The 23,144-nt window shown below is 47.6% G+C and overlaps 1 protein-coding gene across 1 annotated transcript; it reads left to right on the forward strand.

Moving 5' to 3' along the window:
* Positions 1 to 2,089: 2,089 nt before the first annotated feature.
* M1AP (meiosis 1 associated protein) lies at positions 2,090 to 20,576 on the forward strand. Its single transcript, XM_010144992.1, has 9 exons — positions 2,090 to 2,338; positions 5,777 to 5,959; positions 10,414 to 10,591; positions 15,982 to 16,155; positions 17,603 to 17,753; positions 18,926 to 19,067; positions 19,625 to 19,831; positions 19,990 to 20,145; positions 20,442 to 20,576. The coding sequence occupies exons 1-9, from the start codon at positions 2,090 to 2,092 to the stop codon at positions 20,574 to 20,576; spliced, it is 1,575 nt and encodes a 524-aa protein (XP_010143294.1).
* The last annotated feature ends 2,568 nt before the right edge of the window (positions 20,577 to 23,144 follow it).

Genomic DNA, 23,144 nt, shown 5'->3' on the forward strand with positions numbered 1-23,144 from the left:
TCTGGTTACTAGTCAAAGCAAGATATCTACACGTGCACATGATCTATAAATGTATATATAAAACATTTTCACCAGTTCTGAAATGTTAGCCTCAGTTCAGGAATTCAACCATTCTATTTTGCCTTCGCTGACAAACATCCTAGAAATATGGAGGGTTTTCCTGACGATACTTCAAATAGATCAAATCTACTTCAAATCAAATAGAAAAGCATTTCTTGCCCTTTTCAAGTCTTACAGAAATTCTCACTCCAAGGTGCTGGAGGCTGTAGCTCATCTCCTCAGTGAACCCTTGTCTCAGCTGAATATACCGCACAAGTTACAGGGACATCACTGGCCTGGGTTCTGACCAGAGCCCGGCTGTGTAAATCCAGGGGCACTTCAAATTTGTACTAAACCTGCTGGGGATTTACAGAGCTGTAAATCTGTAGGAAGACAGAATTTATTCTAGCTCATATTGAGAAGGTATGTGCAATGATACAAACACTCTTCTGGGCACAAGTAGACTTGTATGGTTACGTACTACTGTTATTACCAACCAATAATTACCATTATTTAAAGCATTTTTAATACCCTTAGAAACAGCACTGCGTGCTTTGTGCAGATCTGTTTCGATTTAGTGAAGAGAAGATTTTAGGCAAGATCTTTCTCACGAGGAAGTGAGAAAAGGAATTTTTTACCAGGAAAATGCTGGCTCTTGTGCTTAAGATGCGTGCACTGAAGGGAAATGGGGGCAGGGAAACAAACATCATATTCAAGGCCTGACAATAAGTGAATGTCAATATTTTGTCTCCAAACATTTGAGTCAGACTATGAGGTGTTTGCTCTGGGCTCAGGGCTGAATGATTTTCTCTGTTTCATACATGAGGCACAGGAAAGACACAAGATCTGACAGCACACTCCTCCTTTTCGCTTCTCGCTGCTCCTCCACTTACTATTTCACAGAAACAGCTCAATTTTCTTAAAGATTGTGGGGAAGTCTCTCAAAGCAGCACCAGCAGGGCTTTATGCATGCAGAGATAGGTAGTGGTGCTGCTGGATGTAAGGGTGGGTATTTGAAAGGAAACACAAAAACAGCTGGGGGTGAACCATGTCCTGACCACATGCTCCGTTCGTGTGCCTAAGGGATCCATAGTCTCCAGGGCATTGCAGTGAGAGCCACCTCTCTTCCCCCCCGCATGGACCCGGGACTGGAGGAGCCCTTATCTTCCCTTTCCTGTCTTTTGCAAGCTGTCACCTGCACCACTGACAGCCACCTCCAACCATAGCGTTCTCAGCATCCCCAGACAGCTCTGGGAATCCAAACTGGTGTTTGGCTGACAGTGCTTTCTGCTGGAGTTTCTGACATTACAGGCTTTTTCAGGCTTGCAGCACTCCTGTGTTCTTGAACAGTATGAGATGCTGCTGGGCAACCTTAGTGCTGCTTTCATTGAGGTTTTTGTCAGTGCAGAGAGCTAATCCCGGGTGTTAGATACCCTGAAGGACAAAGGTCGGTTCTCCACCATCCACAAGTCAAATCTATGTATATGCTGTATCTTCTTGCTGCATTGTGCTGCCCTTTTTTGGATGCGACAGCTACTTGTCTCGCACTGGTCTCAAGAGTGGGGACTGTGTTCTCCTCGGGCTGTTTGGGTATAATCACTTGGGCACTGCAGAAGCGTGAGTAGGAGTTCAAAGTCTTGCTATCCACTGGCTGCTGGAGATCACTTCTCTGCTGGAGACTGATGCCATGCAGCTGAGGCATCATGCAACAATCACACAGCTCATCCATGGACAAGGCTATGCTCTTTACATTTTTAACGGCTCCAGTCGCATCTGTAAAAGTATATCTGCCATGCGTTTTCTTTAGTTGAACCATTTTGTTTTATGACCACATGCACCTTCCCTTCTCTTTGGGTGGGTTTATCCTAGAGTATGGACAATGGTTGCTTTGGAGAAAGCTGTAGGGGTCTAATTCATTACTGTCCGCTATGTCTCAGGTTGCTTTCAAGTGAATTGGAAATGGAGAGTCTCATCATTGCTGTTATTTGTTAATTTTTCCTGTTCAGATGCAGGTGGATAACCAGACGTCTAACACCCGTGTTCAGAAGCCATGAATTCCAGAAAATTACTCTCAGAAACACGGAGGACATTTCCTGCCACTAAGGCCCCCTGCCAGCAGCCATCATGGATTCTCATTGTGGATGTCACATCACCTTCCTGGAGCAACACTTGTTCTGTGCTCTCTGAAGCTCTGGAAAACACGCTCTCTTTAGCGTGCAGTTTGACAGGCCCCTGCCGTGTTCCCCTGCTGAGCCTCTACGTGGTGCAGAACCAGCAGGAGTGTCTGCTTCCCTTCACGGTATGTGTGAAATTACATCTCTTGGGATCAAACAAACATGAACGCAATGCATTACTGCAGTTCAGTGAAGGAAATCGTGATCTACTACAAATGTATATCTAAAAAATCAAGCATTCTTGAAGAGCGTGGTTCCATGGACTTCATGGAAGCAGCGAATTTTATGAAAGAATGATGTTTAAAAGGAGGAGTGTCATATTTTTCATCTGGGAAGTTGCTCACGTGCATAAATTAGGTTTTGTGCTGTTCCCTTCCAAAACACCTCCCTTTCTTATGCTCCTGTCTGTACTGCGCTAATCTGCACAGGTTAGCAATCACAGCTCTACAGTTGTAACAATTCGGATGGTGAAGTGGTCTGTATATCTGTTGATCACACAAGAACTACCACTTTGGGAGAGGTTCCAGACATTTAAGGGGAACAGATCAGAATTCAAAATATTTTTGCCAAATTTGAGAAATATCCTGAGATCACAGAATCGTGCAGGTTCGAAAAGGCCCTTAAATTCCTGGAGTCCAACCCTTAACCCAGCACTGCCAAGTCACCACTAAACCAAGTCTCTAAGTGCCATGTCTACACATCTTTTAAATACAGAGATCTAAGTCAGTAAGAGCAAGTACGTCACCCATCCAGGCTTATGCAGCAGAATAAATACAGATGGAGGATAACTAAGAGCTCTACAGTAAAAGGTTGGGATTACGAAGCATCGTAAAGTTCACAAGAATCTGTGACATCCTATTATAAAGAGTCATACTGAGCACTCTCATTTACACTACATTAGTGTAAACAGAGGGGATTAACTCTTCCACTTTATTGAGCAATGGTGAAAAATTCTGTCAAGTTGTCACATCTCAGGGAAGGTAGAGACCAACGGGGGGAAAAAAAGCAGAGGTCAATAGTAATTTAGCAATTGTGATCTGAAAGAAGACTGTGGCTAATGGTGGTGTTTATGTCATAGAACAGGTTATAGATAATGTGACAACATAACCAATATTCTTTCGGATACCAAAGAAACTTTTCCTGGAGTATTGTGAAATCACTCTGATTAGGGACTTTAAGAACAGGTAGACACGTGTAAATTCACTCCAGGAGGCAAGACATGTAACTCATCCTGGCACGTCACTGAACAATGGGCTGGGTCATCCGCTTCACAGCTGGTTCCAGGCCTGTTTTCTGTGGTTTTGCATTACCTCCAAGATACTTTGTAAGTGCGTGGGGCCAAATCCCCGCTTTTTTATTTACTGGGTACGTCCTGACACTGATCCAGCATGTGCTGGCTGACAGCAACATCAGATCTCAGGTGGTAATCATGGGGCACGGGAGCGCAACTGCAGTTTGACTCAGCTCCTCTATTTGCCCCATCATATGAACTTCCTGCTCATGACAGGCTGTCTTTTGTATTTAAACAACAATTCCTCATTTTGAGAGTCACATCTTTTAAAGACAGAGGAACCCTTAGATCATTGTTTGGCTTCCTTCATAGTACAGGCTATTATATTTCACTAAAGTACCCACGTATCATTAAAACACTTCCTCCAGAAGGACTTCTTGTTTTGACTTGAACATATTACAAGATGGGGCATGAAGCACTTCTGTTGGTAATTTCTTCCAGTGGTTAATCATTGTCATCGTGAAACTTGCACCTGGTTTCTAATTTGCATTTATTGGCTTTAGCTTCCAGGGATTTGTTAATATGTTTCCTCTTTTGGCGAGATCGAAGAACCTGCTTGTATGTCCTACTTTCTTCCTCTAAAGCAGGTCCCTTCTCAGCCTTCTAGCTGGTAAATGAAAGAGAACAAAGTACAACTCTAACGGCAAGGCATTTTTACAGGCCCTTAATAACTTCCAAGCCCTTCTATGTATTTACTCTTCTGGGTTTTTGGATGCTTCATTCCAATGTGGGACTCAGCAATGCTGTATAGATGGCTAAAAATGCCCCCTCCTGTTTTAGCAGACTGGTAATCACATCAGCTCCGTTTTGCCATAATAATGTGTTTCTGTGGGACTTCTCCAAGGCAGCAAAGCTCACACTCAAACACTTGAGCCAGTTGTGTGCACCCAGTTGATAGGCATGACTCTGGTGCGAGCCCCCACTCCCCTTCTCCCCAGCTTTGCCTGGATGCTCTAGTGAGCAGCTCTGTTTTAGAGGCTGCTGTGGTACTGAAGGCCATTTTCCAGAACCGTTCTTTCTCCATTAGAAACAGCAAAGAACAGCAAGATGACGATATTCTTCAACAGACCTAATTTCACTAATAATGATATCTGGTCCTCCACAGCTTCTGGAATCGGGAGCAGCTTTACCTCTCTACCTGATAAACATCTGCTCAGTTCCAGCCCCCTTCAGCCTTTCTGCCAGGGCTTTTTCTTTCAGCAGGCCATGCTGTTACCACACTGACTTTCTCATCCAGCTAGACAAGAACTCGATACTTCTCAGTGAGGAACCAAGACAGAGCTATGTTGAAGGTTGTTTATTAGACAACTCAGGAAAGCCCCAGAGCTGAAAATAGAGATTGGAGAGTACGTGGGGAAGTGTCATATACGGTCACCCTTTTCTTAGTCTTTCCTGCATGCTTGTTTTTGTTCTCTGTTCCTACTGGTCTCCACTGTTGGCAGCCATTGTACAGTGATAGCTTTTGCCTGAAGGAATAAAACATTTTTACAAGAGGCAGCTATAGGATATTTTTTTTCTTTCTGACAGTTGCTCTAGTAGCTCATCTTTGAAGCAGGATGATCCACAGACCTTCCATCAGTGTTTGCTTTTTTGGTAATCATTACTGTGGTGAATGTCCTAAAAGAGCAGTATGAAAGTAAGAACCGCTTTCCCAGGTCAGCCCAGTCCCAAAGGAAAGGCTGTGCTGGGGGACTGCCCCATCCCAGTCACTTTCTGCAGTTCATTCTCCTCACACTTCCCTAGTTCCACAGCTGTTGTGTTACAAAGGATAGATGATACATTCAAGGCTATTCCTCTTGCTATCTGCTTCTAAACCTGTGAGTTTGTGGAACCTCTTTTTGAACCTGTTGCCATAGCTCGACTCCAAACCCTTTTGAACACAGGTTCCAGAGTCCACAGCTTGACAAGTAAAGGAGCACGATGTGGCAGGGATGACTACGGGTTGGGGATATCACATCACCTCAGCATCAAGTTCTGCCTCAGTGTTGTGTGGGGCCAGAGGAGAGGGTCATGTCAAACTACAAGGTTTTGGCTAGCAGCAGGCAACAGGTAGACAGCTGAAAACCTGAGGAGTGTTCACTTGTATTGTTACCAGCATAACTCAGCTGGGTTTGATTCATATCACTGTTCACTGCTTTATGACTTGGCTCCGGCCCCCAGTCTTATCTCAGGGCTGTGAATTCAAAAGCCTCCTTCCACATTACGGACAAATATTTCATATTATCAGTTTGACATTTCCAGTCATTTAATTTCATGCAACGCTCTTTTGCAGCAAGTGAAAGAAAACTTTGCACGAATTCAAGCCTGCATTTCGGAGATCCGTTCACTACCAAGAGAAGGCAGTTTCCCCCAGGGGGGACATGGAGTGGTTCAAGCTGTGCAGGATGGATTGCAACAGTTCAAACAATACAGCAGACACACAGCAGCAGGAGGCTCAACAAATAGTTCTGTTGAGGTAAGAAAATGTGGGAAAGGTAGTGGGGGCCATCCATCAGACATGCCACTTGTCAGCACATTAGGTCTGTGTGGTATCTAAGGTCCATGGGAGAGGGAGAGGAATTAAGAACAAGCCCTTCAAACAAACCCCATGTGGCATCTCCAAACGTTCATGGAAACTAGACAGACTCAGGTTTGAGTTGCTTACGGAGACTGGCTTTACAGCTTGGAAAAACGAATTTAATTTACAGGCATTTAAGATTGGATGTTTTTCAGCTTTACATTGATGACTTTCACAGAAAAGCAGTGTCAAAGGCATTCACAGCACTCATGGACACGATTTTCCTTTCAGCCTACAGTTATCCTGCAGTTATAGTGCCTGGAACTTTCACCAATGGAATACAATGTTTGTACAAAGGCCCCCGTTACACCTGAAAGCACGTCCACCGTTCACTGAAAGTGAACTTGTACTAGAGAGGGTACTGAGGGCTTCCTCATACCTGCCTATCTTAAAACCTTAGCTCAAAGCTCAGCTCTGTGGAGAGTTTCCAGAACAAAGGATTTCTCTAAGTTAGCAATCCTCTCCGTTCTGCATGCTGCAGAAATGTAACCTGCACATGACATTCAGTCTTCTGAAATGCCAACAAATGGTGTTTCCCAGACCAAAATGGAGTCTGAGGGCAGCCTTTGTCTTTCACATAAGGGTGAATAAGTGCCAGAGGAGCCAAGAAGTGAGCAGCACACCTATGATTCTCAGATCTTTGTTCAAAAATAGAAGCCAATAATCACAGAAAGGCAGAAGGGTATCTCACCCTTATGAAAGGTCACCTTTCTAAAAAAGGCCGCTTTCTGCTGCAGACACTTCAGTGACTGAAATTTTGTTTTCACCACATTATTTAAATGCAGAGTAAGTTGGATTTTTGTTTCCTTTTCTCAGAAGACATTTGAATGTTTTTGCTCAGATACAGTTATCTTTCTTCAAAAGGAGAGACCTTCTTGGAAGTGAAGCCTGGCTAACTTAAGCCACTCACCCTGTTCAGTTCAACTGAATCAGGTAGAACATGTGTGGTGACGGAGTATTTAACATCTCACACAAGCATTTTCTGCTTAGTCCACTGTGAAAAGAAGTAGCAATTCTGTTTCTGTGATACTTTAAAACATTAGTGAAACACTGGCCCAGGTTGCCCAGAGAGGTGGGAGTAGCCCTATCTCTGGAACCATTGCAGGTCAGGTTGGACCTTGGGGCTCTGAGCAACCTGCTCTAGTTGCAGATGTCCCTGCTCCCTGCAGGGGGTTGGACAAGGTAACGTTTAAGGGTCCCTTCAACCCAAACTGTTCTGTGATTCCATGATTAGAAAACATACTAGAAGTATTTCTGCATTGAACTATAAGGCATGGACAAGGGAAAATAAGCCCTGCTTCATGAAATTTTTGGAACTCTAGTTTCATCTGGTTTTTGACAGGATGAACATCAGGTTCTACCATTTCTTCCTTCTGTTTCAAGAGCTTTATGCTTTACGTTAAGTGCCCTCATAAATCAGTCAATTTCAGTATTTTGCAGTTAAGGTTTAACATAAGACTTATCTGGAGTGTTTGTTATTCAGAATGTAACACTTCCTGTCATTTTGGTGCATCAATGCCCAGTTGCCAAACTGCCATCTCAGTGGCCCTGTTGCTGAGAGACAGTGACCCATGATGTTGGCTGGAACAGCAAATTACAGGCATGTAATTACAGTCAGTAAACAACTGAGGAGTAAATAACTGGGAACAAGATCACCATCCGTGAAATCCTGCAGCCCAGCGAAGATGTGGAGCTGGAGGAGAGGCAGCCAGCGAAGGGCCAAACCCATCACTGAGATGCACTGGCTCATCTCAGCAGAGAAAGTTACTGTTTCCGTATGTGAAGCCTTCCCTTCCGGAAGAAGTGCTCATTTTTGCTGTTGCACTTCTAAACCCACACAAGTTAAACCAAAAAGCTTCCCCCACGCTTCTCTCCACATGGAAGAGACTACTGTGGAGCTGCTGTACTGCCTGCAGCCCCATCCCGCTGCCACCACACTGGGGACAAGGCCTGGAGGGCAGCGGCACTGCAGTTCACTGCAGGCACTGGGCACAGGCCTGAAGAGGTGGGAAGGGCAGGGCTATGAACAGCAGCAGGGTGAAGAAATACGGTGTGTCTGAAGCTGTGATGAAGTCTGCTTACATGTGAGCTAGCAGAAACACCGGCGCTTAAGGAGGCATTATGGCTGTATCAGTGCAGTTTCTTCAGCGTGAGACCACGGTGGCCAGTATTTGGAGTAGCAGAGTGCTACCGGCAACTTGCTGGTGCACATCAGCTGTAGTCATTAGGCAAACGTGCCTTCTCCTGACAGTTAAACCTCCACGAGGCAATGATACTCCTAGCTGACTAGTGACCACAGGCTTTGTAACTACCTGCAGTCATTTAAAACCCAAATACCTGGCAAGTGTTGAAAACACTTACCCTTTGAGATTCTGACGTCACGGTAAAAACCACCAGCATCAGCACAGCTCAGTCTCAGCAGCAGCTACAGGGCAGCAAAGGTGGGCAGTCTGCAATAGCATGAAAAGCATTTTAAGTCTCCAGTAGCCCTTTTCTTGTCAGATTAGGAAGTATAATGACATTAAGGGTTCATATCTAGAAACTGTGGTAATATGAAGGGAAGCCACAGTAGCTACCTCAGTTTTTGCACATGATAAAACATTTCTGCTGGTCTCTGACCAGGATGTGCTGGTGTGACTCAGGCTGTGAAAAGGGTAAACTGGGGGTGACAGGCTACAGGATGTAACACAGCCATGGGTTTGATCAAACAAAGGTGCATCAGTGCAGCAAATGCTCTGTCTATAGCTCTGCAAAGCAGAATGATATCATTTAGACAGCTCAGCTGCCCCCAGCTGAAGAACAGTCCCTGTTAGCCATTTCCATCAGTTCCCAAAAGGAGCCCATAATAACATCTTCATCCCCAGTAACCCAGAGGCAAGCACTAGGGATAAATTCGGTTGGAGAGGTTTGCTTTGTTAGGGAAATCAGGCTTTATCAGATACCAGCAAGGCCACTGCAGCTCCATGGCCCCAGGACCAACCTGTTGTGAACATGTATTCCCAGTGGCAGATGCACACAGAACACATGTATATGGCACATGTATACATGCATGGATGGTCACACAGGTCACAGTCAGAGCACTCACACAAACACTGACTGCACCAGCGGCCTCAGCCTGCTCCCCTCTCTGGCTGAGCAGGATGGACATCCGCTGCCAGGAATTATATATCCACTGGCAAGAATATATATATATATATGAGCTTCCATCACAAGACCTAAAGGTTTCTGTGAAATTAAGGTGAACTAGTGTAGGAAATGCTCTATCTATAGCCATATTTTAAAAACAGCAGTATCCTTAGATGGTTCTGCTCTCTCCAGCTCAAGAACAGTTCCTGTTATCTACTTCAGTCAGTTCATAAAGGAGACCATAATTACTACTTAATTCTTAATATCTCCTAGATAAACACTAAGGATAGATCCGGATGGAGCAGTTATACTCCCTGCACTCCCCAAGCCTCAACCAAAAAAAAAAATCCTGACCCTTGACCTGTCACTTCTGTTGGCACTAATACCTTTGTAGAAGTCATTTGTAAAGGTCTACTGTTAAATTTCCCCAACTGCTCCCTACAGGACACTTGTTATCAGCCTTACTTAAAATACACCTGACCCTTTATTTAGGGTGAGAGTAATCAAACATTCCTTTGGAGCAACAAGCAGATGTGCTAAGAACACTCAGCTCTTTGCCATCACTAAATATCAGGCAAAGTCAGAACTCGAAACATTCTCACCTAACCATGCTTTCAGGGTGGAAGCTGGTGTCAAACATGCCTGATGCCTTTCTAGAAACTGTTGCTGATTGTCAGTGATGAAGAAATTCTTTGCAGTCGCTTACTTAGTATTACAGCAAAACTGGGAGGCAGGAACCACATCCACTGTACTCTTTTAAAAAACAGCTTTAGGATAGACTATATAGTTAAAAAAAAGTTCCCATTCAGTCTTCAAGTGAGAATGCTGGATGTAGTCTTCTTGAACTGTATCAGGCAGAAATGGGAAGTAGCACTGTCCCTCGAAGTCTGAGTCCCTCCTGTACACACACACAGACTGACTGACTGTACGTGCCAAGCACAGAACACAGGACAGCTGTGGATTGTTCCAGCTTCTTCCAGCAGTGGCACAAAACCTGTTGGTGCTCCTACAAGGAACCTCTCAGTCCATTTTATGTTGGCTGAACTGTAAGCCAAAGCTCAAAAAAATGCTTTTAACTCTTCTTTTGAATAGATGAGGTATTTTAGTGAGATTTCTCTCCTCTCTCCACAGTGGGACCTGTGCTAATCAATCAGACCAGGCATCATGGCCTACCAAGAGAGGATCAGGGCAGAAGCAGCTCTTGCACATTCTGATTTGTGTTTCAGATCACAATTTTGACCAGCCAGTCCAGCAAAGAAATGGTAAAGCAGCTGGAGAAGACGTTAAAAGACATAGACCTCGTGAGTCTGCGAAGAATACAAGTCATTGAGGTTTTGAAGAGAGACTTTCTGGAGCCCGAGGATGTGGAACTGTCCCTGTCAGCAGAAGAGCCCAGCAGCAACGGTGAGTGTTAGACAGACAGGGCACTCCGGGAAGCTTTGGCTTGGGGCAGCAGGGCACCACTAGCTCTCGCTTTGGTCTGATGTATGCCACTTTCCGTTGTGCCACCCAGGTAAGTGGGAACTGCTGTGCTGGGAGGAACAGCAAAACGTTTGCACCACAGCACTTCTCTGGGCCTTTATAACATTTGAACAAAATCAGCATAGCACATAGATTAGTCTAGCATAGAGACTTCATGCATCACTGCTTCTCTTGGTATTGCCTAAAATTGACTCCATGTTCAATACAGCTTTATTGAGAGATTAAAGAGAAAAAGGCAGAGACTTTATGGGGGCAACACACTTCCAGACACATAAAACTCCTACTGCTGAACATCACCCTGGGCAATCACCGGCTGATCAAAAGGTCCCTGGTGCAGGCAGGGGCAACCAGAATGCTTGAAGCAAGTGGTCAGGGTAAAGAAGCGGGCAGAGAGACAGAAGGGAGTGAAGGAGCAGGCAGGCCATTTACTGAATGATCCTACAAAGATAGCCCCCGCCTCGCCAGCTCAAGATCTTGTCCTGTACAAGATGTTTAGTTTCTAGATAATTCTTATCCTTTCCCTCAGACTCCCTGTTGCACAATGCTGAGAACCGTTACTTTCCCAGACCAAGTTAGCTACTTACCCTGTTGATTAGCAGGCTTCTGGCACTTATTTCTCTTGCTTAGTGGCTGCTTCTTCTCCTCTATGTTTCAGGCAGGTTTTCTCAAGCTCTTAAGGTTATATGTCTTCAGTAACCAGTAACAGCACATCAGGAAGTTCTTTGTAGCCCTGCAGCCTCCGTTTTCCAAGCCAGGTCTCCATTTCAAAGACTTTTTATTGCTGGTGCTTAAAATTCCCACCAAAAAGACACGCCTGATACCAAGCTCTGGTTCACACAAGTGTGAACAACGAGTTGATAACAAGCTTAAAAACCTGAGTCCTGATGCATTGAAAAGTTAGTGTAAGACCTGTTACTAGCAACAACAATATTGTATGTACTGAGTGACAGGGAACATGGATGGTTTTGCCTTATCTGTCTCTCACTGCCCTTCTTTTCTGGTTGCAGTAGCAAATTTCTGGTCAATTGGCAGAGCAGGGGCTGGGAATGTTTAGGGGGATCTCATTCCCTTTTGCCCTGTCTCTCGCCCACCTGGTCACATGTTTCATTACTGAAAGAGCAACTACACCCCAGACCCTGAATATTATTTTCCCTGGCCATATCACTGAAGAAACCTTCCCTTGATCTGGCAGTTTTCAGCAATGAGAACTTAAGCTACAGCAATGGAAAATTCAGAAACAGAAATTCCTGTTAGCTCCTGTTTTGACCCTCTTTGTTTTCAAGCAAAAGGTGCTGAGCAGACCCTAAATAAAGCAGCCAGCTGGTGATCAGAAGTCCAGTACCACAGGGGTTCAGTGGTGGAAGCCTGTACATTGTAATGCTGCTGCAACTGCAGCTTTCATTTCTGTATTTCATTTTACTGAATTTTGCAATCTGATCAATTATTTCAGCTCTTTCTGATAAAACAACTGATAAATCGCAGAAGTTTATGCTGGTTTTCCCCCATCTGCAGCCCAGCAGACTGGGTGCATCTTGTAGAGCTGATGGCTGCTCTCCCTGCTGCCCCTGCACCCCGCTGACCTGGTGGCAGACCAAACCAAACACTGAGGGGTATAATCAGGCACTTAAAAGTATATCTAGAGGTAATATCTATAACCTCTTGCTACCCACTAGCAGCTTGCTGCTCTGCAGGGCCGTCTCCCTCAGAGAGACGTAGCTGGTTTTTCTGGACTCTGCCTGTTTGAGAACAGGGGCCCGGGAGACAGGGCTCATCCCTGCAGGTAGAACAGCTTGGCAGCAGAAAGGGAGCACCTTCTCTTTCTGACCACCACTGTTACCACGGACACTGGGAACAGGGAGTCCTAAGGAAGAGAGGACCAAGGTTCTGTCACTCAGACATGACTTTAGAATTAATGTAATATGCCAAAAAACATGAGTTACAAAATTGTGGAAGGAACTGTTGCCTACAGCTCCAAGGCTGAGGCACCGATCTGGTCCACTTGGGAAGAGGGCAGTATTTTGAGTGGCTGCAAATGCTGGCTACTCAAGAGAGGAGGATTATTGTCACGACTTTGCATTGAGTTGCGCAGAACCCTGCGGGGAAGCCTTGGAAAACTAGACACCCCAGAACAGGAGACCCTGTGTGCCCCTCGCTCACAAGACTGCCTTAGAGCAAGTAAACGCCCCCCCAGATTGTTCTTACAGTGAAGTTGTGTAGCCCTTTCACCTAATAAATGGAATGAAAACATAAATGGGGACACAACAGCCACTGAAATTTTAGATGATGAAATTCTCGTTTTCTGAGTCTTATGAAAAGACTCAGAGGATGTGTTTGCTTCTCTGAGAGGAGCACCAGGGAATGGATAGTACAAGTAATTTGTAAAAGAAGTCCAGCTGATTTATGAAGAGGATTTTTTACCTGTTGGAGCGCCTTTATCTCTGTTTCTGAAAAAAAAATCATTGTATTAGAAAAAAATACAGTAAAGAACACTGAGGTTGTAAGATCTAGCATGCAGAAGTGCATGAATTAGTGCTATGTTCAACTGCAGCCCATCGCCCATGACAAAATAAACACTGTGATGCAGCACTTAGTTATGAGGTTCATCCCACTGTGCATATTTCTTCCATTAGTTTGTTTAGTGGCTGTTTGAACCTACTCACATTTTTAATATCGAGAACATTGCTCTGACGTTGCATCCTGCATTTACGTTTGTGGCGCATTGAAAAAATCATCTTTTTAAATCCTCTGCCTGGGAAATTCATTTTGTGTCCTTTCTATCTCAGCCTATTGGAAGCAAATGACAGTTTCCAATTTATTTTTCCTGTTATTTTTTTATATAGCTGTACAACAGAATTCAGAGATCTTAAAATGCTGTGAATATGATTAGCCTGAAAAAATTTAACCTATTTGTAACAGCTTTGGTAAATCACTCTCAGAATCTCTTCTGACCTGCTCTGAGGGCTTTATTGTTGATTGCTGGAGTTTGAGCTCTTCTCTTGGTTGGCCCTATCATTCTCTTGTTGAGGTCCTAACAGTTACTGGCTTCCATGTGTACCAATGAGAGTGGAAATATTTTCTGACTGGGTTTTGTGACAAGTCTTTGGCCTCTTCTTGCTGTTCCAGCTGCTGGATGTCATGTCAGCTTTGTAACGATCAGCCGTGTCCTGCTAGACGAACTTCCCCAAAGTTCTTTCACCTCAGTGTCCCAGATTTTCCAAAGGGGTGGTTCAAATCTGGTCCCCAGGGACATCTGCTCCTACATTAAAAGAAAAAAAGTAGAAGTAAAAATAAAACCCCCAACAGGAAATTCATTAATCTCCCTCCCCATGGCAAATAATTGAGGGTTAATACAATGGCCGTAATTCTTCAAATGGTCTGCAACTTGCAAACACACTTTTTGTAGGATGCCCATCACAGCAGGACACACTTTCTAACTGCTCCACCTTCCAGCCTGGAGGACGGCCCTGAGATGATGTGGGCTGTGCAACTCCTGCTTACAACGGGACAGAGGTTCTTGCTACTGAAAGCCTCTCCTTCCTCATGTCTGGTCTGACTGTCCTTGGCTGCAAGGACATCTCATTCCTTATTGTCTCTAGTCATGCCCAAATCTGTAAACTGATTATTCCCTTAGTTTTGTAGCATCTTTTAAAAACATCTCTTAAGGCTGCTACCATGCCTTTCCCTGTCTTCTCCAATGCTTACGGAAATATGAGTTTCTGCCCATGGAGCAATGCTGGAGGATGCTCTGGTGGAAGGCAGCGTCCTGCTCCTCCCCAGAGAGTGCTCTTCATGAACAGAGCCATTACCACTGCCAGTCGCCTGCCCTGACGCTGCGAGTCTTGCTCTCCTTTCCCACTGTGCAGCATGTGCAATGCCCCCAGAGCGCGCTGGCTGTGATGGAGCTGTGAGGCACTCCCCTTCTTTAGACTTGGGTTTCTCTCTGGGTCACACACTGAAGATGGCATTAACAGTTCCGAGGACAAAGCACCAGGAAAAGCACGTAATTTACTCTGACAGCTAGCGTGTACACAGGTGACAAGGGGAATTACCTGTGTTTTGAGAGAAAGTGTTTGGGGGCTGGTAAATGTTTTAGTCCTTTCCTCAGTAAATATTTTCTTATTTTTTAATTTTCTTTTCTGTAATAGATCTGTAGCTACTTACACATCTTAAGTTGGCACAACACATGGCAATTCTAAAAAGAAATTCACCATATTCACTGCTATCCATTCTTAGGAAGAACAGGTTGGGATGTCAATATCTACTGTGTGATGGGGCTTAAAACTCTGCGAGAACAGACATGCAGAGCCATTTATGGGTCAGCAATCTGCAGAGAATTAGAGAAGAAGGTTCCCTAAGACTTGCAGAAGATGGAAGGTGTTCATAAGAAATGTATTAGTGCTTTATCTTCAATGCATGTTTTTTGTTTTCCCCACACAGAAACAAATACGTCCAGTGTCTGTATCGCCTACAAATATTAACCCTCATTAGCAAAGCTCAGATGCCTTAAGTGTTTGGAATGGGTTAGGGGTAAGAAAGAGATGACAAAATTCCCCTGTTACCAGTTAGAAGCCAGTCCATTGCATCCTATCGATCACTTCCACAGACTAGTCCACCACATATGCAGTATGTGTTGCTCTCTTCACGGGATTTCTATTATATCACGATCTCTGCAGCCTGGCAGGCCCTTGTGTTTTATCACTAAAGAAACATAGCAGATGTAGTCTCTCATCACATGGTCTGTCTTTGTCTAGAACGCGCTCTCCTGAGGAGGCTGCTCTTGTGAAGAAAACAGCAGGCACTGTTCATCCATGACAGGCTGTTCTTCGCGAGTTCAAGGCTATTCTAAGAGCTGCCAGCTGTGGGGCTTCAAAATATTGGTGTCTTTTCTATCTGCATTAACCTGGAAACAAGCCAATGAGAGGCGATATCCTGACCCTGCCTCCCTTCTTCCCGTACCGTAGAAAATTGTAACTGTATGTGGCATTGTTGGGGAGTCCCTGAGGCCAGTGCTAAGGTGACCACAGCAGAGGATGGTTTCCATGGTCCTCTGAAGACAGTAGTAGCCAGTCCAATCCCCACATTGATGAGAAGGTGTTGGTGTGGCCTGTGCAGCACCTCAGCTTCTATCAATATTCTTTTAAGAGGGCTGGTATCACAGTGCTGTGCTGTGATTTGCATGGTAATGGCTTCTGAAGAACTTCTGTGTGAAAGCACTTGAGGGACCAAGAGGTACAGTGCAGTGGAAAGTGCAAAGGAATGTTCTTTTCTATGGCTGAAAATACTTGTGCTTTTTCAACTTTTTTTTCCTGCAGACATTGCAATCCTGGGAATGGACATTGACGTGCAAACCGTAGAGGACAATGTCATCAGCTTGGAGATGCTGTTTAAAACATGGCTACATGACTACAGCACAGAGAGAGAACACCTCCACCTGCTCCTTCCATCCGGAGGCTTCAGCCACGCCACTGCACCCAAGAGCACCCTAAGTACTCCATGCTCTCTCCCCCTCTGCAGGGAGCTCCCAGATCCCACAGCCTTAAAGATCAGCCAGGCCTGTCCTATGGGCACGTTCCCTCACATTTAGAGACCCAAGCGAGCTGTCCGGGTGACTCTGAAAGCTGTCTGGAGCTCCTTTTGTCTCAGGCTGAGAGGGGGCATTTACTCAGAATGCTTCTGGGTTGATGCCACATCCTGTGGCTGCTGACGCTATAATCCATGTCCATTCTGCAGCACCAATGTGCCCTGGAGTATGTGAATTTATTTTATAGCCACTTGGTCAAGATAAAAGGGGCCTTACACACTGAGAGCCAGGGACCTTCTGGCTCAGTGGTACAGCCCTGAAAAGTGTGTTCCTTGTGTTCAATACTAAAGGTCTCTACCAAAGCTGCACTTAAGTAAAAGCTGTCTTAAGAGGGACTTGGCTTGTATCTGTGTCTATTGATCAAAGAGCCAATGGTCTAGCTGGAGCTGCCAGCAGTTATAATAATGCATGGGAACATTTATAAGGAATGTGTTACCTTTTTTCCTTTACTAGTCTAAGTCCAAATCCCTAATCCACTGAAACCACAAAAAGCTACTGCAGACATAGGTGTTTTCCCTAAGTTTTTAATGATATCGTCACCATTGCACCGCCACGGGAATCTGCGGGTGCTGTTCCAGCAACCCCTCTCTGCTGACGCACAGCTCCCCACTGCCATCACAGCAGAAGCACACGAGTTTCCTTCTGGTGATCCAAAGGCCAGTTCCAGACTGGAAGCAAAGCTCATAGAGAGCTGCTGGTGGCTGTTGCAGATGTGCTCCACAGCAAGCAGATCAGAAAGCCTGCTGTGACTTTTTATTTATGTAGCAGCTCCACTACAGCCCCCAGACCAGCACAGGCAGTTACCACATTTTGTTAAAGGTGGGTTTTCCTTCACCGTACCATCGACTTTCATAGTTGATGCGTTGTCTTATTACAGCTCGCAAGACAAACCAAATTAAGCTGCAGTCAGGTTTTTTCACCTTCCCACGCTCAAGAAATGTGTAGAAGGCCAGAGATGCAGCTACGTATCATACCAGAGACAGCGTCATCAGTGCGCTGGCTTTTTGCGCAAACACAGAACAGCTGGCAGGAAATGTGTGCCCTGAACCCAGTGTGGCACTGGGAAACGAGCTGCCGCTCCCTCTGCAGCTGGCCTCTCACCGCCAGAACTGGGACTTGCCTGCCCAGTTACCAACCAGTCATTGTTCCATGAACATGCCAGGCACGTGGTATTTCCCCTTGTGTGACAAATGGGGACAAGTCGTTGCCTCGTGTCACACACTTTAGCCTTGTTCTTCCCTTTGTAGCTGCTGTTGCTAGGAACCACGAGCTTAGTGTTTGTAAGTGCTTTGAGCATGTCAGTGCTCAGCATCGCCATTTCCAGCCACCTGAACTAATCTCCTTCTCCCTAGTGTGCCTGAAGTGCGACTTGCAGGAAAGATTGCTCGACCCAGCTCTGCTTTCTGGGACTGCTGACGGCTCTGTGAGAGCAGCAGATTTGAACTCACCCTGCCAGATGGCAGCCTGGCCAGCTACCGTGCTGCATAAACTGCGGGTCGTAAAGTAAGTGGTGTTCGGTGCTTTGGGCTGGGTAACTGGGAGGCTGGAATAACAGCAGCCCTCACGCTGTCTGTGCTGCTTCCACTGCGACCTACTAACAGCACCCGAAAGCACGGGGGGACGCGTAAGTGCTCGTGAGCAAAATGCTGATGCAAGATACCCTCAACCCCCGTAACTCTTGGTGTGATGGAACAGCACATCCCACACAGGCAGACGGGAGGGCAGAGTCGCGAATGGTGTTGCCATGACACCAGCAATTTACCAGAGTAACACCATGTTATTCATGCAACAGTTGTTTCCCTCCAGCGCGAAGTTCTGTAGATGGCAGCCACTGCTCCACATAGAATTCTGCTGTTCTCCCTCTACCTATTGAGGCCACAGCAATTAACTGGATGGCAGAGCCTGAGCTAACTAGTTGACTAGTAGTAAAAAAGCAAGCAAAGCCTCGCAGTGCTGCGTGACTTCACGCAAGAATTCCTTTGCTTTCCCATCAGCAGTCTGTGGCTGGGAAGCACAAGCGTAACAAGAAGAGTGATGCTCTCTAGTGTCATTTCTGAGGTTTATTCACAGGAAAAAAATCTGTGTAATTTTTGAACTATCTAGTTGTTCTTAAAAGGATTCTCCTCCTGTCAGTAGCTGAAGGGCACTCAATAATGGTGCACAAATGACCCACAGCCAAAGCACTGAAGCTACTTAAAAACGTCCTGTCACGAAGCAGAAGCATGCTGCAGACAGGCACTGGAAAGGCTGTCGGTGTGTGCTGTGGTGGGAGGTTGGCTCTGTGCAGCAGCAGAGCAGAGTCAGTTTAAGTGAAGGACAACCACGATCCTGTAAAAATCACTTAGGAAGAGGTGTAGGTGCCTGGGTGAGTTACAGCCCAAGAGGCCAGATTAACAATCTGTTCCGTATACAAAATGCGTGAAGATTGGGTTGGCTTCTCGGCACGCTCTTGTCAACGCAGGCACAAGGGGATATGAAAATCAGCTAGAAACCCTGTTTTTTGCTGCAACTGGACTGTTTTTGCAAGGTTTCATAGTGACAGGCCACAGCAACACAGACGTGAGGTGCTTGCAGCTGATACTGCCACAGCCACCTGAACCTGTCACCTCCTGGCAGAGTCTCCTGGCTGGGTTCGTGTTGGCTGTGCTTCACTAACGTGGGCTGTGTATTTGCAGGGGTCTGAAGTCTGAAGGGGTCTGTGAGTCTGTGCTGTACGGCCTGCCCTTCATCATCAAGCCCACAAGCTGCTGGAAGCTAGACTGGGATGAACTGGAGATAAACCAGCACACCTTCCATGCTCTATGCCATAGTCTCCTGGTGAGTGCGTGGACCTGGCAGTCTCACGGGGAGGGATTGCTGTAGAAAGGAACAGTCTGGTAAGATCTGTCTAGCCTGCACCAGCAAACATGTTTGAAAAGATGCAGCTGCATCTCATGGGCCAGAGCTGGCCTTGTAAATCATTCCAGCCAAAGCATCCATGGGAAGACACTGCAGCACATCACACCTCAGAGCACACCCTCCAGCCTATCAGAAATCCAGTGTTTGGAGGTATGAAGTGCAAAAGTGAGGGCTGGAGCTAGACATGCATCTTTAAGTCTGAAAATAGTTAACCAAGGCTTGGGATGTGGAGGACTTTCCATTACTGATAGGTCATAAGGCGAAATCGGGTGTTTTTCTTAAGAATTGTCTTGCATTCAATTAACAAACCCAACCAAACAAGGCACCACCCTCACCCATAACACAGACAGTGTTCTCATGCTGCTCCGCGTGTGCTGTGTGTGTCTGCCCCTGAACTCAGCAGCTCCTGCAGTGGAAGCGCTGACGGAAGCGGCTGTCACCCACTGTTCACACTGTTTTTGGCTTTTGCCATTTAGAAAAGGAAGTGGATGCTTTTGGCCAAACGTGAGCCACAGAACACTGGTCCCAACTGGAACATCACGGTGCAGTCCTACTACGTCATTATCCCCTCCGACTCTGCCACTCTACTTGTCAGAGCAGTCGCCACGAGGGAGCTCTTGCTGCCATTGACCTTCCCAGCCCTCCTTGCTGAACATCCGGAGAGAGTGCAGGGCCCTGTCGAGGTGAGTCACTGACAGCCCTGTGCAAACAGCTGTGCAAAGGATCCCCGCTCCCTGCAGAAAGCCCTTGACACTAAAGCCAACAAACACCCCCAAGCAAACCCCACAGCCTCTACCTGTCACATCTCATCGCCACTAGGTTCTTTCTTCTGTCTGAGCAGAGTGCCCTGAACAGCCTGGAAGTGGAAGTTGCTTACAACCCCTTGCACCTGAAAAGCAACCTCTACAAATACCTGAAGAGCACGTTGTACAAGCCTCTGCAGAGGCAGCAGGCCCAGCCTAGGGACCAGCGGCCCGACCGGCACCAGCCCAAGCAGGTACGTCTCCGGCCTTGGGCTGGCCTCGATAGTCTCTGTTTGCCCTCTGGTCTGCATCCTGCAGAAGGGCTGAGGGCAGCTCCCAATGCCCTGGCAGCGCAGGGAGGGCGGCCTGTGGCAGGGGCAGCACTCCCCTTCAGCTGGCAGAGCAGAGGCGTGGGCGCAGCATAAGCTCACGCAGTTGCGGAGGTGGATGCTCAGGTGCTGGCACACACAGACACAGTCGGACCGTGCGCTGTGGGACAAGCCAGTGACTCCTTCACAAGGTGCATTCGTATTTTGTCCCTGTGTTGCAGCATCAGAGCAGAGCCAAAGCCACGGTTGCGCCCCTTCTGATGGCTCCTTCTCCTGTCCAAGCGTCCAGAGCAGCAGCAGTGAGGAGAGATTCCTGCTCCCTGTTCCCCAAGAAGTATGACGAGTTCCTGCAGTGAAGCCCAGGCGCCATTCACGCCTGCTCACATGCAGTCACGGCTCAGCTTCTTGCTCAGCTGCCAAGCCCCACGCTCTGGGCCGGAAGTGGTCAGGCAAGACATTAAGCTTGGCCTTGGTCAGACAGGCACTTCCCATTGTGTGTTCCTCCTCGTTGTTTCACGGTTTTGTTAGTCACCGTTGGTCGGCAGGAAGCCTGCTGCTCCGGGGCCCTCTGTCTGGAGATAGGCTGTCCCCTGCAACACCTCACGTGTCCCATTTTTGTCAGCAGACATCATTAGCACGCCTCAAATTCTGGTTTCCGAGAGGAGGCTCGTATAGGCCACAAGGCACAGATTGCTGTCAGCAAGTGCAGAAAAGCTGCAGGCGGGGCGGTGGGGAAGTCCGACAGATACCATAGGCAGTAACGTCAAGCTGCCCTCATCCTGCCGGAGCAGCTTGAGCAGGGTGTTTGAACAGGCACAGAACAAGGCGTCCGAATTCAGTCTGAGAGCAGCACTACCCACAGCGATGCCCATTTGCTCACTTCCCTAACTGCTCTCACTGTCCAGCTGCCCAGCTCATGGTGGGGCTCGTAGCAAGCGCCTGCCAGCCCACTGCTGCCAGGACACTCTCCTCCCCACGTTCGACTGTGCCTGCGGGGCTGTGCAACACAGCAGGCTCTTTTCAGCCAGGTTCAGAAGGTGCGGCAGCTGGCCCGGAGCTTTCCAGAAAGCTGCCACCCAGTGCTTGTGCCGACCCAGCCTGTTCTTCAGCGCAGACGCAGCACAGCTGCCCTGGCAGGGCAGGAGCTGGGGGCAGCTCGACTGAGCCAAGGTGGGGGGGTCTCACTGGGCTTCCTGGGAGCTGAGCACCACCCGGGGATTGTGTTCTACTGACTGCGTCCTGACAGGCTGTTTCAAAATAAAGTTATCCGCTGTGATGTTCACTTACTGCCTGTCGCTTCCCACGTGTGCAGCAATCCCAGCACTGAGCTGCACTTCTGAGACACTGCTGCAGCTGACCAAGGGCATGGGAAACACCATGCTCCCGGGGGGCTGTCACAGCAGGAGAGCAGAGCCACCAGGGCCATCATTTCTCCCCAGGATCCTGGCTCAGGTAACAGGCCGCAAGAGCCACCCAGGGCCCCGAGAGCCACCCACTTGCTTTCCCCACATCTGGCAGGAGGCTGCATCTCAGGCAGCTGCTTGGGGTGGGATGTCACGGACAGGTAGTTTGGGAACAGAGCAGACACCCCTGCAGACACAGGGGTGCAAGACGGTGGCTAACCCCTGCCTGTCTCTACCACCTGACAGCGTGAGGAACTGGGAAGGAGCAGCAACAAAGGGCAGGAACGCAAGTACAAACAGCCCGGTCCGGGTCACACAAACCAGGCGACTGTGAAAATGACAAAATCAGGCAGATTGGGGACAATGATGATGACGGGGGATTAGCTTGACTGAACTGATGATGGAGGTGGGAATTACGTTGGCAACCATGTCATAAACACCAAACTGGGGAACACAGCCAACAAACATCTTGCGGTGGGAAGGGGTAAACGAACAGGGGCTTGTGACTTACTGCTGACAGAAGGGGAAACTGGGGATGAGGCAGAAGGGACTGCAAGGGGACACAAATCACAGGACCGGGGCTGTGTGAGGGTCCCTGTTGAAATGCCTCCACCTGATCACCACGGTGTGAAGTGGGGCAGTACCTGTGCAGCTGCTCTGACCAGCTCTTGACAGCCAGAGGGAACGTGGGTGCTTTCCTCACTGCCAGCATGAGAAGGGATGTCCTGGCAGAAGAGTTGTCTCATGCCTGCACCACGCCAGGCCCTGCAGGGGAGGAGGTAGTGGTTATGAAAGGACATACCTTTCACAATGGGAAACAGAAAAGGGTAGCCCCAAGGGGAAGAGGTTGGTTGAGGTTTGAGCAGCTCCCAAGTAATTTTCTCCTGGTAAAAACTGCTGTCTGGCCTACGGAGGCCAAGACTTGTGCTTCTGTTTCACCCCAGCTGCAGCTGCTAGGCCAGTACTTTGACATTTCTCAGCTCATCAGGGGCACGGGCTGTTAGCAGAGCACAGCACTTCCCATGCACCACCCAGTCTGGCCCATGGCACCTGGCTGCTCGTCCAGGACCATTTCTGCACCGTGAGAAAACAGGGCAGAGAGAGCAGCCACGCGTGAGCCATCCCCCAGCACCTTGGCAAAGCCATGCCCGGGACTAGCTGCCAGGAGGCCCTTTCCCCAGTGCACAGACTGAATTCGGCCACGGCGAACAACCACCGCACTCGAGCTGCGCCCGAGTGCTTCAGGGTTCAACACGTGGAAGACAGCTGTGAGGAGACAGCTGAAGTGAGGCAAGGGGAAGGAGGAGGCCACAAAGATGATCCAAGGGCTGGGACCCCTCTGCTGGGAGGAGAGGGGAGAGAGCTGGGGGTGTTCAGCCTGGAGCAGAGAAGGCTGCGGGGAGACCTTAGTGCGGCCTGTCAGTGCTGAAAGGGGCTACAGGAAAGATGGGGAGGGGCTTTTCAGCAGGGGCTGTTGGGACAGGACAAGGGGTGATGGGTTCAACTGGAAGCAGGTAGATT

This window comes from Buceros rhinoceros, unplaced genomic scaffold (assembly GCF_000710305.1).
Source record: "Buceros rhinoceros silvestris isolate BGI_N320 unplaced genomic scaffold, ASM71030v1 scaffold13741, whole genome shotgun sequence".
NCBI classification, from domain to species: Eukaryota; Metazoa; Chordata; class Aves; order Bucerotiformes; family Bucerotidae; genus Buceros; species Buceros rhinoceros.